The 21,026-nt window shown below is 50.8% G+C and overlaps 2 protein-coding genes across 3 annotated transcripts; one reads left to right on the top strand and one right to left on the bottom strand.

The window, feature by feature from the left end:
* The first annotated feature begins 9,456 nt into the window (after nt 1-9,456).
* Nucleotides 9,457-16,233, top strand: SLC22A7 (solute carrier family 22 member 7). The gene is given in 11 exon segments (XM_030797557.1): nt 9,457-9,919; nt 10,260-10,265; nt 10,557-10,660; nt 10,794-11,038; nt 11,041-11,233; nt 12,316-12,439; nt 12,764-12,873; nt 13,386-13,600; nt 13,841-13,949; nt 15,204-15,410; nt 15,836-16,233. Coding segments are annotated over 11 exon segments (1,761 nt in total). The 5' UTR covers nt 9,457-9,526; the 3' UTR covers nt 15,891-16,233.
* A 403-nt stretch (nt 16,234-16,636) lies between these two features.
* On the bottom strand, nt 16,637-20,709 carry CRIP3 (cysteine rich protein 3). 2 transcript variants are annotated; one of them, XM_003266238.3, is made up of 8 exons: nt 19,854-20,709; nt 19,419-19,513; nt 18,963-19,020; nt 18,742-18,873; nt 17,598-17,669; nt 17,371-17,465; nt 17,219-17,276; nt 16,637-17,040 (listed from the first exon to the last, which is right to left on the bottom strand). In XM_003266238.3, the coding sequence occupies exons 1-8, from the start codon at nt 19,894-19,896 to the stop codon at nt 16,979-16,981; spliced, it is 615 nt and encodes a 204-aa protein (XP_003266286.1). In that variant the 5' UTR covers nt 19,897-20,709; the 3' UTR covers nt 16,637-16,978. The 2 variants fall into 2 exon arrangements, with proteins under 2 accessions (XP_003266286.1, XP_012352000.1); XM_012496546.2 differs by lacking the exon at nt 18,742-18,873.
* Nucleotides 20,710-21,026: the final 317 nt, after the last annotated feature.

Raw genomic sequence — 21,026 nt, forward strand, 5'->3', positions numbered from 1 at the left:
GCAAAACCCAGTTCCTGGGGCCGGGGCTGGCCAGGAGAGTGGAGCACAGGTTGCTGGGCAAGTGTGAAGGGACTGTCCTGGAGGCAGGGGAGGAAATGAAAGCTCAGGACAGACACAGGTAACTTCCTCAGGGTCACAGAGGAGGAAGGGGACTGTCCTGCTCTCCTTCTGACTGCAAAGCGTACACTCTCACAGCCCTCTGGACGCTTTTCCTGAGGGCCAGAGACCCTGAGTCTGGCTTTGTGCAGAGAGGCCAGGAGGAAGAATTTTTTAAATAATTTGTACAAATTGATGGAGTACATGAGAAATTTTGTGACATGTATATAATGTGTAGTGACCAAGCCAGGGTGTTTACAGCTTCAATTACCCAAGTACAATACATTTTGGTTACTCAGCTTTCGAACATTGAATTTACTCCTTCTATCTCACTGTATGTTTATACCATTTATTTATTTTTATTTTTTTTGAGAGGAAGTCTCGCTCTGTTGTCCAGGCTGGGGTTCAGTGGCGTGATCTCAGCTCACTATAACCTCCGCCTCCCAGGTTCAAGCGATTCTTGTGCTTCAGCCTCCCAAGTAGCTGGGATTACAGATGTGCGCCACCATGCCCGGCTAATTTTTGTATTTTTACTAGAGACAGGGTTTTGGTATGTTGGCCAGGCTGGTCTTGAACTCCTGACCTCATATGATTGGCCCACCTCGACCTCCCAAAGTGTTGGGATTACAGGGGTGAGTCACCACACCCCGCCTGTACCCTTTAATTCGCTTCTCTTCCTCCTTCCCACTCTCGAGGAAGAATTTTCATTACCCCAAAGTTAACAGACAAAAGTGAGAATGTCTGGAAAACCATGCAGTGTAGCAGCTCACAGGCAAAGTTACTATTGTGAAAAAATCTATCAAAATCACAAATGAGCATAGCTTGTGTCCCAGCTTCGCTACTTTAGAACTGTATCCTGTGGATGTACTTGTACACTTCCAAAATTACATGTGTCCAAAATTATTCACTGTAGTATTCTTTGTATGGCTCCAGAAAGCCTCATCTGCACTTGTGAAACCCAGAAAGTTCTGAAAACTGGGATTTCTCCCATTAGATTGGCACACACTCACTTGTTATAAAAAAAAAAAAAACAAAAAACTGACAAGACCATTTATAATCTTTATTAATTCCACTTATCCATATTTGCAGTGGAAACATTAACATGTTTGATGATGGGGTAGGTCACATTAGGGTATTTTATTATTTTTTATTTTTTTGAGACCGAGTTTCGTTCTTGTTGCCCAGGCTGGAGTGCAGTGGCACGGACTCAGCTCACTACCACCTCTGCGTCCTGGGTTCAAGTGATTCTCCTGCCTCAGCCGCCCCATAGCTAAAGTTACCGGTGCCCGCCACCACGACCAGCTAATTTTTGTATTTTTAGTAGAGATGGGGTTTCACCATTTTGGCCAGGCTGATCTTGAACTCCTGACCTCAGGTGATCTGCCTGCCTTGGCCTCTCAAAGTGCTGGGATTACAGACGTGAGCCACCGCGCCCAGCCCACCATTAGGGTATTTTACAATATATGGAATATGTGCTAAATCACCTTTCTGAATTTATATATATAGCTGACCCTTGAACAACACAGGGGTTAGGGGCACCGAACCCCTTGCTGTTGAAAATCTGCATATAATTTTTGATTCCCCCAAGACTTCGTTAATAGCCTACTGTCGACCAGAAGCCTTACCAATAATAAACAGTCGATTAACACATATTTTATATGTTTTATATATATTATATACCGTATTCTTACAATAAGGTAAGCTAGAGAAAAGAAAATGTTATTTAAAAAACCATGAGGAAGAGAAGATATTAAGTGGAAGTGGGTCATCATAAAGGTCTTCATCCTCACTGTCTTCAGATTGAGAAGGCTGAGGAGGAGGAGGAAGAGGAGCGGTTGGTCTTGCTGTCTCAGGGGTGGCAGAGGCGGCAGGGGTGGAGGAGATGGAAGGGGAGCGGGAGAGGCAGGCACAAAACTTGTGACTTTTACTGAGAAAAATCAGTTTATAAGCAGACCAGTGCAGTTCAAACCCGTGTTGTTCAAAGGTCAACCATACATGTATGTACTTCTGATCCCAACAGTTTGGATAAGAGACTATGGACCTACAAAAGTTCAGAAGAAATCTAAATGCCCAATTGGGGCTGCTCAGTAGAACATGGCCCACCCATAAAATGGGGCCCCAACCATGGGGTACTGTGAGACTCTAAAATGAGGGGCGCTAGCTGAGTGCTGTGGTGTGTCTGTAGTCTAGCCACTTGGGAGGCTGAGGTAGGAGGATTGCTTAAGCCTAGGAGATTGAGTCCAGCCTGGGGAACATAGTGAGACCTTTTTCTCTAAAAAAAATTAATGAAGGAGTTGTCTCTTTGTATAGTATACACTTATGGACCAGTCTCCAAGACCAAGAATAAGAAAAAGAAGCGTACATATAATGTACAATTTTGTGTCTGGAAAGGCAGGTGAGATGAGTGAGAGGTGTCTGGCTGCCATGGGGCGGGAGAGCTGGGCAGAAAGGAGACTTTGTTCTGGTGTACATACTGTAGGAGCTTGTGAATTTTGAACCCTAGGTTCACTCGGTGTAAATCTTTCACCTCGTCAATATATAAACAACTTTGGGTCCAGGCCAGGCTCCTGGCTTTGCCTGAGATCCAAGGTAAAAAGGCCCAGGCTTGCAAAGTCCTGCTGTCCCTCCAAGAAGGCCACTCCCTGGCATTCCAGAAACATCCTGGCTCCTGGGACACTCTTTCTGTTGGCATGGATGCCAGCGTGCTCTAGGCCCTGATTCATTAGCCTTCAGTGGAATCTCCATGTGATTTCACTTTCCTTCTTGTTTAAACTGTCAAAAGCAGGACATACTTACAGTAAAAAGGCAAATGCTAAAGGCATATAAAATAAAAGCCCCCTCCCTATCCACGGAGCTGACCACATAAAGGTAACTCTTGCAAATGGCTTGGTGTGCACCATTTCAGACCTTCTTTTTCCTGTTTGTAATTAATAGCTCTCTGTCTATATATAATATTTATTATAAATAAAAGGAAGAGCATATTATACCTACTATCCTGAAACGTTTTTTTTTTTTTTTGAGACAGGGTCTCACTCCATCACCCGGGCTGGAGTGCAGCAGCACAATCATGGCTCACTGCAGCCTCGATGCCCCTCCCCAGCCCTGGGTTCAGGTGGTCCTCCCATCATATATATGTATATATATATATATATGATGTTTTGGTGACTATCTTCTTTCACTTAGCATGTTTTCAAGATACTGCCATATTGTAGCATTTATCAGTACTTCATTCCTTTTTATTGCCAAATAATATTTTATTATATGGACATACCACATTTTGTTTATCCATTTGTCAGTTGATGGACTTTGGGTTGTTTCTGCTTTAGGCTATGATGAGTAGTGCTGCTATGAACATTTGTGTACAAGTTTTTGTTTGGATGTATGTGTTCACTTCTCTTGGGTATATACCTAGGAGTGGAATTGTGCTGGATCATATGGTAATGATATGTTTAACATTTTGAATAATTACCAAACTTTTCCAAAATTGCTACATCATTTTATACTTCCACCAGCAATCATCAGAATCCTTGTGTTCTTTTTAACAGCTACATCATATTCCATGGCATGAATGTTCCATAATCTATTTAACCATCTCTATATTGATTTTTCATTACTCTTTCCGACTTTTCACTATTTTCACTATTTTAAATAGTGCTAAACTTGGTGCTAGAACTTCTTGGCTCCAACCTATCTTACTTCTTCAAGTCTAATTCTAGGAGAAACTCCCCCAAATAATTAAATAGACAAAAATGGTACCTTACTGTATTTTTAAATTTTCTCGATAATTGAGATTGAATGAATGAATGTCACGGATTATTCATTCATTATTTAATCCATCTTTCATTCATCTAACCCATTAATTTAACTAATTCTGCAGACTACTGCTGAGCCCAACATGTGCTAGAGGCTATGCCAGATGTCGGGCACTGACCAGGCACTGAGACAAAGCACAGCATGCCCTGAAGGAGGTGGCTGGGGCTGGGTGTGATGGTATGCACCTGCAGTCCTAGCTAATTAGGAGGCTGAGGCAGGAGGATCACCTGAGCCCAGGAGTTCAATGCTGTACTGAGCTATGATCATGCCACTGTACTCTAGCCTGGGCGACAGAGCAAGTTAAAAAAAAAAAAAGTGATTGGAAATTAACTTTCATTTTACATGTGGCATGTGCCTTGATACTCAAGGCATAGGGAGGAACTCCCCACCCAGACTGAGAGCTTCAAGGAAGACCCCTAGAGAGAGATGTGCCTCTTGGACTGAATTTTGAAGGACAAACAAACAGGAGCTGGCCTGATAGAGGAGAGGACAGTCCCAGGAGATGGGGGAGCAGCACGGGCAAAGTGTGGGGGGCGAGACTGCATGGAGTTCAGTGTGGGGAGTCACATGCATAAATCGTGGAGTGGAAGAGAAGAGTGAGGAGGGAGTAGGGCCAGGCTTGGAGCCAGGACAGGCTGTGCCAAGGAACAGGGCTTTAAGGCATTGCTAAGACCCTCTGCCTGCCTCCTGCCCCCAGGAGCCTGAGACTTGCCAGGCACACTCACTTCCCAAGGCCCAGCTTGGCTGTCAGGGACTACCTGATGCTCTGCATATGAGGGCCTCCCTGGTCCCTGGCAGACCTTCTCCCTGTTCCCCCACAGAAAGACATTTCTTTGTCCCGTGGTCAAAGAGAGGTGTGAGGGCAGGGGCACAGAGAAATACATGGCTGGAGCAAGGTTGCTCTGTCAGGGGCTAGATGGGTGCCACAGACCAGGGACATTTAGATGAGCCTTTTTTGATAGAGAGGGGCCCCTCAGAAAAGAGACAGGGGTGGGAATGTGGAGGGTCTTGTGTCTCTAGTCATCAGACGCTGGGGCCTGCTGAGATTTTCCCATGGGCTACTGATGAGTCAAGGCCAGAACAAGAGATGAGGCCAACGCAAGGCTGAAGGACTTAGAACCATCTTTCTAAGTCCTCAGGAGTTTCAGGAGCCTGCTCATTGCCGAAGGTGATGAGGTGATATGGAAGGAGAGTCTGCATGGCCATGGGTTAGAGGTAATATGACGTAAGCCCATTTTCAGGAGCTCCAGGTGGCATCTTCTGCATTTCTCCTCACCTTTAAACTGGAAGTGGTGTAACACCATCCATTACCACCACCACCAATTTTACCACAATCCGCACCTCTGTCTTCATTATCCACCATTACTAGTTTCGTCTTCACTCAGATCACAGACATTCTTCTCCCAAACTATCACCATCACCTCCACTAGGCTTTGAAGACATAATTATAAACAAAAGACAAGGTCCTTGCCTTCAGGGAGCTTACACATTGTCATCACCTCCTTCACCATCACCATCACATCAGCAACATCGTCATTACCACCATCATCACCACCATCACCACATCACCAACATCATTACCACCATCACCACATCACCACCACCATCATTACCATCATCACCACCATCACCACACCACCACCACCATTACTACCATCACATCACCACCAGCATCATTACCACCATCACCACATCACCACCACCATCATTACTACTGTCACATCACCACCGCCATCATTACCACCATCACCACATTACCACCACCATCATTACCACCATCACATCACCAACATCACATCCCCAACATTATCATGATGACCATCACATCACCACCATCATTACCACCATCACCACATCACCACTATTATGACCATCACCATATCACCACCACCATTACCACCATCATCACATCACCATCATTACCACCATCACATCACCACCATCATCACCATCACCACATCACCACCAGCATCATTACCACCATCACCACATCACCACATCACCACTACCATTACCACCATCACATCATCACTACCATCGCCAGATCACTGTCACCATCATTACCACATCTATCACATAATCCTCATCACCACCACTACCCTCATGACCACATCATTACTACAAGTGGCCCTGGCCCCATCCTCTCATCTCTACTCCAATCACCCCTGTCACCATCACTTCCATCACCAGGATCCCCACCTCCCTATTATACCATCCATCACCATACTTACCACTGTAATTGATTTTATCATTGCCACCATCAACAGTGTAGGAAATGATTACATGGGTTGCAGCAATGGTTAATGGTCTCTGAAGCCCCAATTAAGATGGGTAGGTCATCTGAGGTCACTCAATGGGGAGGGGGCAAAAGAGTAAAAGGCCTGAAGTGTAAGAATTCCCTATTGCAAGCAATCTCAAATTGTTTATTCCAAGAATGTATTTTTCCTGAACCCTCCAATAATTCTAGTAATAATTCCAATTAAGGAGTTATTTTTTTTTTTCTTTTTTTTTGAGTCAGAGTCTTACTCTTACACTGTGCTCAGGCTGGAGTACAGTGTTGCAATCTCAGCTCACTGCAACCTCCACCTCCTGGGTTTAAGCAATTCTTCTGCCTCAGCCTCCTGAGTAGCTGGGATTATAGGCACGAGCCACCATGCCCAGCTAATTTTTGTATTTTTAGTAGAGACAAAGTTTCATCATGTTGGCCAGGCTGGTCTCGAACTCCTGACCTCCAGTGATCCACCTGCCTTGGCCTCGCAAAGTGCTGGGATTACAGGCATGAGCCACCATGCGTGGCCAGGAGTTATTTTTCCATTGCACAAGTCTCCTCTCCATCCAGTTTGGTATAAATGAAGGTCTCTACCTTGGCCTCTGAGCTCAGGTTAGAATTCCCAGGTTGGAGGGGTGGGAGGATGGTTAAAATACAATCAAAACCAGCTCTTAACTGGTGATTCAGAGTCGATCTATCCTCTGGTTAGACTCAGCATTTCATATCTGCCTGTCCAGCTCCATCATCAGCCATCATGGTCACTGTCACCATCATTCTTCAATGACATCAGAGAAGAGAGCTTCCATATGGGGTAAGGCCAGGGAATAAGATGGAGCCAGAGGTAAAATTAATGCCAAATTACTCTCTAGAGAAAGGGGCTGCAGATTTATTTATTTTTTATTTTTTATTTTTGAGACAGAGTTCCACTCCTGTTGCCCAGGCTGGAGTGCAATCGCACGATCTCGTCTCACTGAAACCTCCACCTCCCAGATTCAAGCAATTCTCCTGCCTCAGCCTCCTGAGTAGTTGAGATTACAGGCGCTTGCCCCCATGTCCAGCTAATTTTTTGTATTTTTGGTAGAGACAGTTTTGCCATGTTGGCCAGGCTGGTCTCAAACTCCTGACCTCAGGTGACCCACTCGCCTTGGCCTCCCAAAGTGCTGGGATTACAGGCATGAGCCACTGTGCTTGGCCAGGGCTGCAGATTTAGATTTGAGTTTCCTAGGAGCCAGTGTCAAGAGGGAGAGGTAACCACTGTATGATTATCAGCTATTTCTGATATTAAAGCAGGAGAGAAATTCCCATTGTGAAAACTAAGGTGTCACAGCCAATGGCTGAGGTTGGCCTCATTAGCTGTCCTCTCTGGCTGTGGAAAAACTTCAGAGTATTACCCTGTGGAGCCATTGGATGGGACATGGAGATGGGGTGACCACAAAACTTACCTCTCAGGAGCTGCAAAGTGTTATGATATTTTATACATTTTACATTAATAATATGATTACATAGTATTAAATAAGGGAGGAACCAACAGTGTGAGGTCACACGTGAGTGAGGATGAGAGGGGTGGAGGTGTCTCCCCTTGAGCTGGTCTTCAGGGAGGTTTGGGCATCCACTTGGTGAATGAGGAGGCCACATTGTCCAAAGGACCACACTAGGGTGTGACACGCCAATGAGCTGGTGTGTGCAGAGAACTAGAGGGAAGGGAGCATGTTGGAGAGGGGTCGGGGTGGACTGGGGGAGAGGATCTAGTCCTAGGGAAGTCATAAGGGCCAAGCTAAGGAGCTAGACTTTCCCCTTCAGGCAGTAGAAGCTGGTGAAGGGTTTTAAACAGGGTTGTGACCCTCTTAGATTTGTGTTTAAATGTTCACTGTGGCCAGTGTATGGAGAATCGGTTGAAAGGGGTGAGACTGGAGACAGGGAGGGTTAGCTTATTTTAACCCTCCTGTAAGCTCCCTAAGGGTAGGGACCGTGTCTGAGGCATCTATGTACCCTCCAGAATGGCGAGGATGCACTAGAGACTCAAACGTCTCTTCTTATTGTCACCCCCTGTCACTGCCACCACCATTAGCTGCCTCTTGCTTCACTCCATGGCTGTCAGCACCCCCATTAACACACGCCATGCCATCGATTTAGCTCCTTTCCCAGCACTTTCTCAGGGAGCCCAGCCTGGAGCAGATTGGGACATCACCAGCTCAGCAGCTTAGGTCAAAAGTGAGATTCCTGGTCTGGAGTCAGGGGACCTGGTCTTTTCTTCAGCTCTGCTGCTGAGTCATTGTGTGACCCCAGCAGGTCCCCACCCTGTCTTTAGTTTTCTGACCTGTTCAAAGTAGGAGCTGGATTAAACTAGTGGGTCTGCCAGCCAAGTGTTTGGAGAATCAGATGAGAATAAACCAGACATTGCTGGTTTCTGCTGTACTTTTGCTGCAGGGACCATGATTGAGAATTGAGTGGGAGGGTCAGATTGAACATTGAGTCTTAGGTATTGCATGTACCTTTGACAAGACCCCGGTAACGCCCCCTCCCCCATTCCCTACCCCTCCAAAAGGTAATCTTAGGCATCGCAGGTACCTTGGCAACGCGCCCCCCCGCCATTCCCTATCCCTCCAAAAGGTAATTTAGGAAGCTGCTGGAAATAGGGGAATGGGACAGACAGTTGGAACCATATGTATGGGGAGAGTCCCTGAGTGAAGTGGGAATGGGACGAGCCTGGGACCCTCAGAGACGTCAGGTTGCCCAGTGTGATCACAGGTGTGTCTTAGGCCAGGGCATCAGCTCCCAGTAGGGCAGAGGGATGCGGGGAGGCCTCACAGCTCAGCGGAAAGAAACCTGGTTAGGATCCAGCTTTCAGTCCTAAATCCTGGGCTGTCGGCCAGGCCATGGCTGTAGCTGCAAATAGGCAAGGCTGACCTAAGGTCTCACAGGACAAAGGGCACCCTGGGAGAGCTAGCCCCAGTTCCCAGGGGCCTCCTCTTCTTAGGGATCCTGGGAGCTCTGCTGACCAAGGGGCTAGGGGCTCACCTCCTATGCCATCACCCAGCTACCTCATCATGGTAGCCTTGGTCTCTGAACACTAATGGGTAAGCCCCAGAGCCACGAGCCAGTGACCTCTGAATGGATGGCTTCCCCTTCCCCCAGGCACCAGGCAAGACAGGTAGAGGTCCCTGGAGACCTGATGGCTGGGGAGGGCCCAGTCCTGGGCCAGCCCCTGAGGGCTGGATTCTGGCTGCAGGCTCTCCACTCAGTCCATCCACTCCCGCCTCCAGAGTCCAAGGGTTTATGTGGTGGGCAGTTTGAGCTGGCTGGATACTAGAGGGAGGCTGCACCTGAAACAGTTGGTGGGTGAGCAGCATGGGCTTTGAGGAGCTGCTGGAGCAGGTGGGCGGCTTTGGGCCCTTCCAACTGAGGAATGTGGCACTGCTGGCCCTGCCCCGAGTGCTGCTACCACTGCACTTCCTCCTGCCCATCTTCCTGGCTGCTGTGCCTGCCCACCGATGTGCCCTGCCGGGTGCCCCTGCCAACTTCAGCCATCAGGATGCGTGGCTGGAGGCCCACCTTCCCCGGGAGCCCGATGGCATGCTTAGCTCCTGCCTCCACTTTGCCTACCCCCAGGCTCTCCCCAACACCACGTTGGGGGAAGAAAGGCAGAGCCGTGGGGAGCTGGAGGATGAACCTGCCACAGTGCCCTGCTCTCAGGGCTGGGAGTACGACCGCTCAGAGTTCTCCTCTACCATTGCAACTGAGGTACTTAAGCCCAGAAGCTGAGAGACATGTGAGAGGGAGGGGCCTGCCATTGCCTTGGGTGGTTACTGTGTAGGCATTAGATGTATTACTTTACCTCTTAAAGTCTCAGTTTACCAATCTGTAGATGGGGGCTATGAATATAAGGCACTTTTAGTTCATGGCTTGTAGTAACAGGATCCTACACAAGAACTGTTATCATCATCATTAATTGGGAGGTGATTAAGGCAGGGAAGGGCTAAAGTGGCTTCAGGGAGTTGAGACAAAGAGTTGAGAAGGCAATTTCTGCAGCAAGAGGTGGAGAAACAATAGAGGCCTTCTTTTCTCCCTTCCTCTTTTCCAGTCCCAGGTCGGTATTTACATAATCCATCTGGAGGTGGAATGTCGGTGGAGGCAGTCTCCTTGGGAGGCAGCAGGTCGAGGCCTTCCTTGGGAAGAAGCTGAGGCTGCAGGACTGGGGAGGGACAAAGTTTCCTATTCCCCAAGCTGGCGTGAATCGTTGGGAGGTTTATTATCTGGCATGGAGGTACCAGAATGGCAGAGTTCGCCTCAGAAGGCTCCAGGTCTGGAGAGGAGGAGCTGGTGCCTGCTGGAGAGGGGCTGATGTTCATAGGAGGTCCCTTTCTGCCTGTCCTTACAGTGGGATCTGGTGTGTGAGCAGAAAGGTCTGAACAGAGCTGCATCCACTTTCTTCTTCGCCGGTGTGCTGGTGGGGGCTGTGGCCTTTGGATATCTGTCCGACAGGTGGGGTGAGGCACTGGGCCAATAAGAAACTGGCTGGGGGAACTTTCTCCCACTAGCTGGGGTATGAGCCTAGTCTACCTATGCCTTAGAAGCTCCTTCCACAGGGAACTGACCCTGCATGACCCCTTTGCAGGTTTGGGCGGAGGCGTCTGCTGCTGGTAGCCTACGTGAGTACCCTGGTGCTGGGCCTGGCATCTGCAGCCTCCGTCAGCTATGTAATGTTCGCCATCACCCGCACCCTCACTGGCTCAGCCCTGGCTGGTTTTACCATCATCGTGATGCCACTGGGTGAGGCAGGCAAGAAACAGGCAGGACCTACAGGGCTGGAAGAAGGCAGTTGTCAGAGTAAGGCTGAGCCCATCTGGTCCTCACTAACCATCTTCCTGTCTCCTGTCCTGGCCCAGAGTTGGAGTGGCTGGATGTGGAGCACCGCACTGTGGCCGGAGTCCTGAGCAGCACCTTCTGGACAGGAGGCGTGATGCTGCTGGCACTGGTTGGGTACCTGATACGGGACTGGCGATGGCTTCTGCTAGCTGTCACCCTGCCTTGTGCCCCAGGCATCCTCAGCCTCTGGTGAGGACTGCAGGCAGCTGGGGAGCGGGAGATACAGGAAGTGAAAGATGAGATTAATCAGAGCCTGAGATTTGAAGACAGAGAGATTAAGAGATGAAGGGAAAGAGAAACAGAGTAAGTGACCAAGAGACAGAAAGAGACACAGAGAAAAGGAGACAGAGAGACAGAGATCAACAGAAAGAAGATGGCAAGGAACAGTGAGAAACAGAGAACAAGATACAGAGAGTCAGAGACAAAGGCAGAGCCAAACATAAATTGAGGCTGGCCTCTTGGAGAGTTGGGGATAGGGGCAGGGCCAGCATGGGGGTGGGGAGCTCAGGCAGGAGAGTGGGAGGACAGGCAGGGTGGGCACTACATTGCCTCCCAAAGATGACTTGGCCTTGGATGACCCTTCTGGATATGTCTACATGTCTGTCCCTCCTTCATCTCATTCCCTCCTGCCACCCATGGGGGAAGTGAGTGGCTGGTGCTGGGAGCTGGTCTTGAGGGTAAGGCCAATTCAGTTGAATAAGGGACTCCCAGGCTATGGAGGACCTGGGCCTGGGCAAGGAAGTGTGGGAAGAGGTGTTTTATTGTTTTTATTATTATTATTATTATTTTTGAGATAAAGTCTTGCTCTGTCGCTGGAGTACAGTGGCACAATCACAGCTCACTGAAGCCTCAACCTCCCAGGCTCAAGTGATTCTCCTGCATTAGCCTCCTGAGTAGCTGGGACTACAGGCATGTGCCACCACACCCAGCTAATTATTTATTTTTTTATTTTTTGTAGAGACAGGGTCTTGCCATGATGCCCAGGCTGATCTTGAACTCCTGGGCTCAAACCCACCCTCCCGCCTTGACCTCCAAAAGTGTTGGAATTACAGGCATGGGCCATTGCACCCAGCCCAGAGGTGGCTTTTAAATTGGACATTAAAAGATGAATAAGAGCTCGTCAAGTGTGGAGGGCTTGGGGAGGAGATGATGTTCCAGGCTAAGGAGACTACATGAGCAAGAGCCTGGAAGTTGAGAGCCTGTAGTATGTCCAGGAACATGTGGCTTAGGGTCATGACTTTCTGGCTGATGGGCCTCCTGCCTATTCCTAGGTGGGTGCCTGAGTCTGCACGCTGGCTTCTGACACAAGGCCATGTGAAAGAGGCCCACAGGTACTTGCTCCACTGTGCCAGGCTCAATGGGTGGCCAGTGTGTGAGGACAGCTTCAGCCAGGAGGTGAGGGTGAATGTGTGTGTGAGCATGCATATATGTGTGTGTGGGGGGGTGGGCTATGTCACGTGCCTCCCTCCCAGAGCCCACTATATATGGCAGGAAAAGCCCCTGCGCCCCCACAGAGAGTTCTGAACTCTTTAGGATGTCCTACCTGGCTCCGGTGGGCCACATCCATCATTCGAGACCCACTCTTCTCAGCTGCCATGAGCATCTCCATCCCCACCAGTGCAGATGGGAGGAACAGAGAGGGGTGGGGGGAGAGTACTGTGTCCCATTGAGATCACATGGCCAACTCTGATGTTACAACCTCACCTCCTTCCCTACCAGGCTGTGAGCAAAGTGGCCGCCGGGGAACGGGTGGTCCAAAGACCTTCATACCTAGACCTGTTCCGAACGCCACGGCTCCGACACATCTCACTGTGCTGCGTGGTGGTGTGGTGAGGAGGCTAGCTTGGGTCTGGCGTGGGTGTGGTGGGAGGGAGGAGCGAACTCCAGGCTGGTGCTGAGTGTGAGAAGGGCTCTGAGGGACAAGTAGAGTGTCACTGTGGAGGGCAGGAGGATAAACCTCCATGGGCGATCTGCCCAGGGAAGTCAAAAAATGAAGCAGGCATCAGAGACACATGGTGTTCAAGTTCAGACTCCCACTTCCTTACTTGGAAAGGGACAGATCACTTAGCCACTCAGAGCCCCAGTGTCCCTTCTGTAAAATGGACTGTTGTCAGTTCCATGTCAGGGTTGCTGTGAAAATTAGGGTAAAGGCGCTTTGACTACTGTCGCATGCTGCACACTCAGAGGGCATTATGGATGTCAGGGAAGGTCCTGGTGTGGGGAGGGGGGGTTGCAGAGACGGAAGGAGATTGCCCTTGTAAAATGCCAAGTCTTCCTGAGAAGAGAGGCCAAAGAGGGATGGGAAGGAGGGTCCACCAAGTGGCACTGAGACTCCTTTCAGGTTCGGAGTGAACTTCTCCTATTATGGCCTGAGTCTGGATGTGTCGGGGCTGGAGCTGAACGTGTACCAGACGCAGCTGTTGTTCGGGGCCGTGGAACTGCCCTCCAAGCTGCTGGTCTACTTGTCAGTGCGCTATGCAGGACGCCGCCTCACGCAAGCCGGGACACTGCTGGGCACGGCCCTGGCGTTCGGCACTAGACTGCTAGTGTCCTCCGGTGAGCCCAGTCTCATAGGTTCTGCCCACCCCAGAAGCCAGGCCAGGAACCCTGCTCACTCCCCGGAGACCCCACCTCCTGGCCAAGAACCCACTCCTCCCCCAGATCCCTGCTCTTACCCAGTGAGCTCAGACTCTCCACCACTTAAGTTCGGCCCACTCTGGAGACTCTGCGCCCTATCCAGAACACCCCTGGCTCTCCTCCAAGGCCCTCTCACTACCTGAACCCACTTCCCTCCAGACATGAAGTCCTGGAGCACCGTCCTGGCAGTGATGGGGAAAGCTTTTTCTGAAGCTGCCTTCACCACTGCCTACCTGTTCACTTCAGAGTTGTACCCTACGGTACTCAGGTGAGGAAGCCTGCAACTGATCTGGGGTATGGAGCTTGTTAGTCACGTGTCTTAGCCAACACTTCTACATACACACACCACAACCTGGTCTCTCTCACTCATTTTTTTTTTTTTAATTTTAATTTTTGGTAGAGATGGGGTCTTGCTATATTACCCAGACTGGTCTCAAACTTCTGGTCTCAAGTGATCCTCCCGCCTCAGCCTCCAAAAGTGCTCATATTACAGGCACTATTACAGGCATGAGCCACCGCACCCAGCCTCTCACTCATTCCCCACACTACACCCAGAATACAGAGCTAATCAGGGCCCTCTGTGTTTGCCCTAGTCTTGGAGAAGGCAGAGCATCTTATCTTCTGTACTATGTGACCCTGAGCCACGTCAGACATCCTCTCTGGGCCTCCTTAAGAAAACGACCCCAAGGCCAGGCACTGTGGCTCACACCTGTAATCCCAGCATTTTGGAAGGCCAAGGCAGGCGGATCACTGAAGGTCAGGAATTCGAGACCAGCCTGACCAACATGGTGAAAACCCGTCTCTGCGAAACATACAAAATTAGCTGGGTGTGGTGGCGAATGCCTGTAATCCTAGCTATTTGGGAGGCTGAGGCAGGAGAATCACTCGAACCTGGGAGATGGAGGTTGCAGTGAGCTGAGATCATGCCACTGCACTCCAGCCTGGGCGAGAAACTCCGTCTCAAATAAATACATAAATAAAAGAAAAAAATTAAAATAAAGAATAATAATAATAAAAAGAAAACAGCCCCAAGAAGCCCCATTCTGCCCCCCCCCATCCCATTCACCCCTGGAAGGCAGAGATGCCCTTGAGGACTGTCCCAAGAGCAACCCCTTGAAAGGCCCGGGGAGGTCCTTCAGCTACTGGGAGGTGGGAAGAGGAAACTTCTAGGCATCTGGTCATGTTTAGAAAGACGTTTGCCTCCTTGAACAACATGGCAGGGCCTGTACAAACTATTGACCACCCTTTCCTTATCCCCCAGTCTGGTGACTTGTCTTCTCTTTTAGTGGTACCTGATTGGTACTCTATCAGAATGGGGGCCCTGTCCTCTGGTGGGTGCTGGCTTGGGGCCTCCTGGCCTGAAGGTGGGTGGGAAGACCATCTGAAAGAAGTCTTAGTTTTCTTAGCTGTATGGGGAGAAGAGAGTATCAGGGCCTGCCAGCCCTGGAGGGAAGCCCTGTGGGGCATGACTCCAGGTAGGTGTGAACACCATCTGCCTCCCTCATCCTCTTTCTCTGAACAGACAGACAGGGATGGGACTGACTGCACTGGTGGGCCGGCTGGGGGGCTCTTTGGCCCCACTGGCGGCCTTGCTGGATGGAGTGTGGCTGTCACTGCCCAAGCTTACTTATGGGGGGATCGCCCTGCTGGCTGCCGGCACCGCCCTCCTGCTGCCAGAGACGAGGCAGGCACAGCTGCCAGAGACCATCCAGGACGTGGAGAGAAAGAGGTGTGTGCACAGGACTGTGTCTGTGTACGTGTGAGCACATGCATATGGATGCAGGTGCTCAGATACCTGATACCTTAGGATACAGACAGGAAACTATATCTGCACATGTGTACTTGGTGCACGTATGTGTGTGTGCACAGGTGAGTGTTTCAGGGTGCATGATTGGGAGTATGTAAACTGCAAGCATAAATGTATACATGAGTGTATGAACACAAATACATAAGGTTGTTCAGGAAGACATGTATGTGTGCACACTCAAGTATGCCTACACATCAGGGGTGTGTACAAGCATGTGTGTGAATCACTTGTACAGGCGTTGTATACCAGGAATTGGGGTGAGCCCTGGGACAGCCCTGATGGGGCAGGCTGGGGTGGTAGGCTCGGGGATTAAACCCCACCATTGCTCACGACTCCTTCCTCCCTAGTGCCCCAACCAGTCTTCAGGAGGAAGAGATGCCCATGAAGCAGGTCCAGAACTAAATGGGAGTGGAGGCAGGCCCTCCACAGAAGCTCTGCAGCGGGGGCTGGGAGAGCAGAAGGGCAAGCCCTGCAACTCAGGCTGGCAGTATCGAACCCTCTGCCTAGGGCCGGAGTTGCCGCCAGTACCCGCTCCCTGTGCTCATCCATCCTTGATTATTTGGCTTCTAGGAACAGTTGACTTCCCAGAATGCAGTGGGCTGCTGGGCACCCCTCTCATGGCTGGGGAGGATTCTGTAAATAAAGGTGCCCCTTGGGTTGGGGCAGTGGTGAAGAGCTATGGGAAGAGCCCTGGATAGGAAGCCACTGAGTCTGCCCTGGGCTCTGATAAAACCTTCACCATTAACTTGCTGTGTGACCTTGGGCATGTGGCTTTCCCTCTCTGGGCTTCAGTCTGTTCATCTCCCAAATGGACAATGAAGCCTCTTGGGAGGCCCTACCATAGGATCTGTTGCCATGCTCAAATGAATTACTGAATAAGGTGCTTCTGCTTCTTCTAGAGATGGTGCTAAAGAAAGGACTAGCATATGAGACTTCTGGTACCAATGGGGCTGGTGGGCATGCTGTCCACCGTGTGGTGCTAGGACTGCCAATGCCAGGCCCAAGGGACAAAAAGAACAGAGCTTTTTGTTCTCATGGCTGGCCCTGCTACCTCCGAGGCACCCTGCAGGGCAATGCATGTCATCCCAACCCCCACACTCCCCATCCTCCAACCCACTGGTCTCATGCCCAAAGAAGAGTTGAAGGCATGGGAGCCAACATTTTATTGAAGAAGCCAGAGAGGCTGAAATTCAATAAACACAAGTTTTATGAGTACCTTGAAGCTCCAGAATGTGCTGGGGAAAGGGGTTGTGATGGCCAGGAGGAGGATACCCTTCAAAACGGGCTGTTCCCTAACCAGATAGAAATGGGAAAGGGAAAAAATTGGCAGAGAAAGTCTAGACTCTCTGGCCTACCATGGAGCCTAGGCCCAGGCCCCCAAGATCCCACCTTCCCCAACCCCCATGGGACTGGAGATTTTTGTAGCTCCCATTGGACCATGAGGGGCATGATGGGAGGCCTGAGTTAGGGTGACCTTTTTTGTGAGTGTCTCATTTGAATTTTATCTTCACTGGGTCATAGATGTAGCAGCCCACATCGCCAATGTTCACACCTGAGAGAGAGAGCCCTATCACCAAAGGCCTTGGGTCTGTGGTGCAGGGTTCAGGGCTAGAGGGAACTGGCGGGGGGTGGGCAGGGTATGCTTAACCACAGGGGAAGTTGTCCACACATCCCCACAGACCATGTACATGCCATACTTTAGGCCCAGTGTCTGGGATGGGGCTGCCCACCTTTTGGGCCAAACAGGTAGCCGTAGCAGGGGACGTGGCAGTAGGGGACTCCATCATGCTAAGACACAGAGAGAAAGAGAGCTGTCTCAGCCTGGTTCTCTTCCCATCTCCAGCCTCCTCCCAACATAACCACTCATTCCTGCCCTGCTCACCTCAGCATGACTCCCAGCAGTCAGGGTCTTGTGGCAACGCTGGCACCTCAGACATGGTCGGTGCCAATTTCTGCCTAATGACATCACCTTCTCAGCTGGTGGTGGAGAGAAGTGGTAATGCTTCCATTCTAGGGGTAGACTAGGGAGACCCACCTGCCTTGGATCACCTCCCTGCCCCTTGCTGCCCACCCTGTATCCCCCTCCCCAAGCTTTCCACTGTCACTTACCAAAATAGACAGGCTCCCCACAGCCAGGGCACAGCGAAGTCTCCCCAGTGAATGTCTTCATATGGGGAGGGCCTTTAAGGGGAAGAGGCCCTGGCTAGGTCTGAGGTGGAGATGCCCACCAGCACCTGCCTGCATATGGCGCTGTCTTCTTCCAAAAGCCATGCTCATTCCAGAGTGCCCCACCCAGGCACCCAAGAGTCTGCCTTCTATAGGCCCAGAGCTGAGCCCCCTTTGACTCCACCTCCTGCCCCATCCCTATGTGTATTAGGGACTACCTGCTTCCTTCTCATCCTCCCAGGGGCTCAGGTACCCACCATCCCAACCCTGTTAGCAACTCAATCCTCAGGAAACTTGAGCTGATATAAGAGCTGGCCATGGCACGGGTGTCAGGTGTTGGGGAGCACAGTGTCATTGCCTACTTCAGGGAATGGAGGGAAAGAACAGGGACCAGAGGAGAAAAGTTGAAGAATGTGAGAGGCTGGCCTTATCCCAATGACTCCTCTCCTTTAGGTCATTCCTTCCACAGCCCTGGCCTGGGACAGACCTAAGTTCCTGGCCAGCTTTGCCTCTGACTAGCTTTGTGAATGGACAGTCATTTGCCCTGTCTGGATCTCACTTTCTTCACCTGTAAAATGTGAGGAGAGGGGATAATGCCATCTGCCCAATTAACTTCTTTTCTTTTTTTTTTGAGATGGAGTCTCGCTCTGTTGCCTAGGCTGGAGTGCAATGGCATGACCACGGCTCACTGCAACCTCTGCCTCCTGGGTTCAAATGATTCTCCTGCCTCAGCCTCCCGAATAGCTGGGATTACAGGCATGAGCCACCACACCCGGCTAATTTTTGTATTTTTAGTAGAGACAGGATTTCACCATGCTGGCCAGGCTGGTCTCGAACTCTGACCTCATGATCCGCCTGCCTGCCTCGATCTCCCCACAATTTACCTCTTAACTCAGCAGCTGACATGAGGGAATAGAAAGAAAGAAGAAAAAAAAAAGCGGGGAGTAGATGAGAAGACTTTGCCAAGAACGAAGTTGTGAGAATGTGAAGCAGAGGGCTGGATAGGAGACTGCCACTTGGCCCACCCTCCGCTCCAGCTTGGGGAAGGGTCAGGAGGAGGACTGGGAGGAGCTGAGCCCAGCCTTACTTTTCTTGCCTTGGGGGAGGCCAGTCCTTGGCCTGGGAGGGCTGAAGCTGCTGGGGCTGAGAGGAGTGGTGCAGCCAGGGCTGGGAGTGGGGGGATTGTACAAGTAGGAGCCTACACCACCAATGTTCACCCCTGAAGAGAGAATAGGGGAGGTCAGGCTTGAGCCCCCAGCTCCCAGCAAGGAAGGTTCTGCTTAAGTGCCCCTTAAGGCTGGTACTTACCCCTGGGTCCAAAGAGAGCCCCATAGCATGGCTTGTGGCAGTATGGCCTCCCGTTGTGCTGGGCACAAGCAGAGGGAAGTGGGTTACTCAAGGCCAGCAGGAGCCATGCCCCACAGGCCTTCGCCCCAGACAGGCTGCCAGGTATGTCTGTCCACTGGCTGAGTCTGGTGGGCCTGAGAGGGGTGGGGGATGGGCTGGCATGCCAGTATTTCCACTGTGGTCATGGGAGGAAGAGCAAGAGCAGCTCAGGAGGTGTTGACCCCCAAAACCACGGGATCCACAGTCACAACCCAGGTTCCCAAAATCCTGGCTGGTGTGGGGTCCACCAGGTGGGCGGCCTTGGGGTTGGCTACTGAGGTTCCCTTTGGCAGGCCTCCAGGCTGAAGTTGGGGGCTGGTGCCTGGGGGGTGGGAGGCAGTGATGTAAACAGGGCAGTGCTCCCTGGCCAGATCTTACCTCTGCATGCCCGCCAGGGGACAGGACGCTGTGGCAGCGCTCACATTTCAGGCAGAAGCGGTGCCAGTTCTTGCCCAGGGAGCTCACCTTCTCAGCTGTGGAGGACAAAGTGGAACCGAGCTGCAAGGAGCCTGTCCAAGCATAGAGCCCCTCCTTTCCCCCTTCGGCCCTCTAGGGAATTAAGTTGGCCTGCCCTGCTCCCTGGAGATGAATGTCTCCAGGAGGCCAGCTCCATTCCCCTCCGGTTTCATACTACCCACAGAGCTCTCAGAGGAAGGGGGAAGACCCGAGTGGGAGCGGGTGGTGCGGAGACTACCAGCCGCTGCAGGTGAAAAGGGTGTCTGGGACTACACTGTGGCCAGCCCTCCGCGTCCTCAGGGAATCCAGCGGCTCCCATTCGCTCCATCTTCTCCCCCTCCGCAGCCCGGGCCTCACCGAAGAAAACAGGTTGTTGGCAACGCGGACAGGTCCAGCTCATAGCTCCGCTCCAGGCAGCGCACGCGGCACACAGTAGGTACGCCCTGCGGCTCAGTTCCGCCCCCTTCGCTGGCTCCACCCACGGCTCAGCTTTGAGCCTCCCTGGGCGGAATCCGCGGTTCCGCGGCGCTCATTGGCTACCAGAAATTTAGAACCACTCCACTTGGGAGACAAAGGGCTATTTCGCTGTTACTTCAAAGAGCATTAAAGCCTCGGTCAGACCCACGGGGAGGAGAGAGGATCCTGAAGCCGAGTGGACTCCAGACTGGGAAGGCAAATGTGTAACGAAGACACCTGGACAGGGAGCACTACTAGTTTCTGGAGCGGTAAGGACAGGAAAAATGTCCACAGTGCAGACGCCATTAAAACACTACTCTCTCCAAAGCGAGGGAGTAGGCATTCTTTGAAATGCTTTAATTCCACCTTGACAGTATAGCAAGTGGTTGAAAGCAACAAAATCTGGAGCCCGTCTCTGGTACCCTACTGTTTGACTTCAGGCAAATTACCGAACCTCCCTCTCTGCCTCCATTTTCTCATCTGTGCAATGAGTATGATAACAGTCTCTGCCTCATAGGATTGTTATGAGAGTTAAATAGGTTAATACACGTAGAGTGCCCAAACAGCGCCTGGTATATAAACGCTATAACAGCTATAGCTATCACTATGATGGATCCCTTAATGAACTCAAGACTCGGTTTGGAAGCCTCAGAACATGGTCTGTATACAATTGTTTACTCCTAAAGCTGTAAGGCAGCTGGGCACAGTGGCTGACACCTGTAATCCCAGCACTTTGGGAGGCCAAGGTGGGCGGATCGCCTGAGGTCAGGAGTACAAGACCAGCCTGGCCATCAAGGCGAAACCGCGTCTCTACTAAAAATACAAAAATTAGCCGGGCGTGGTGGCGCATGCCTGTAATCTCAGCTACTCGAGAGGCTGAGGCAGGAGAATCGCATGAACTGGGAGGTGTGGAGGTTGCAGTGAGCCGAGATCGCACCACTGTACTCCAGCCTGGGGGGACAAGAGCGAGACTCCATCTCAAAATAAATAAATAAATGAAAATGAACACCAACTACACATTTCTAATCTGCTTTGCTTTAAAAATTTTAAATATTTGTCTTTTTAATGAATGTA

The sequence above is a fragment of the Nomascus leucogenys genome, chromosome 17, assembly GCF_006542625.1.
Source record: "Nomascus leucogenys isolate Asia chromosome 17, Asia_NLE_v1, whole genome shotgun sequence".
In the NCBI taxonomy this organism is placed as follows: domain Eukaryota; kingdom Metazoa; phylum Chordata; class Mammalia; order Primates; family Hylobatidae; genus Nomascus; species Nomascus leucogenys.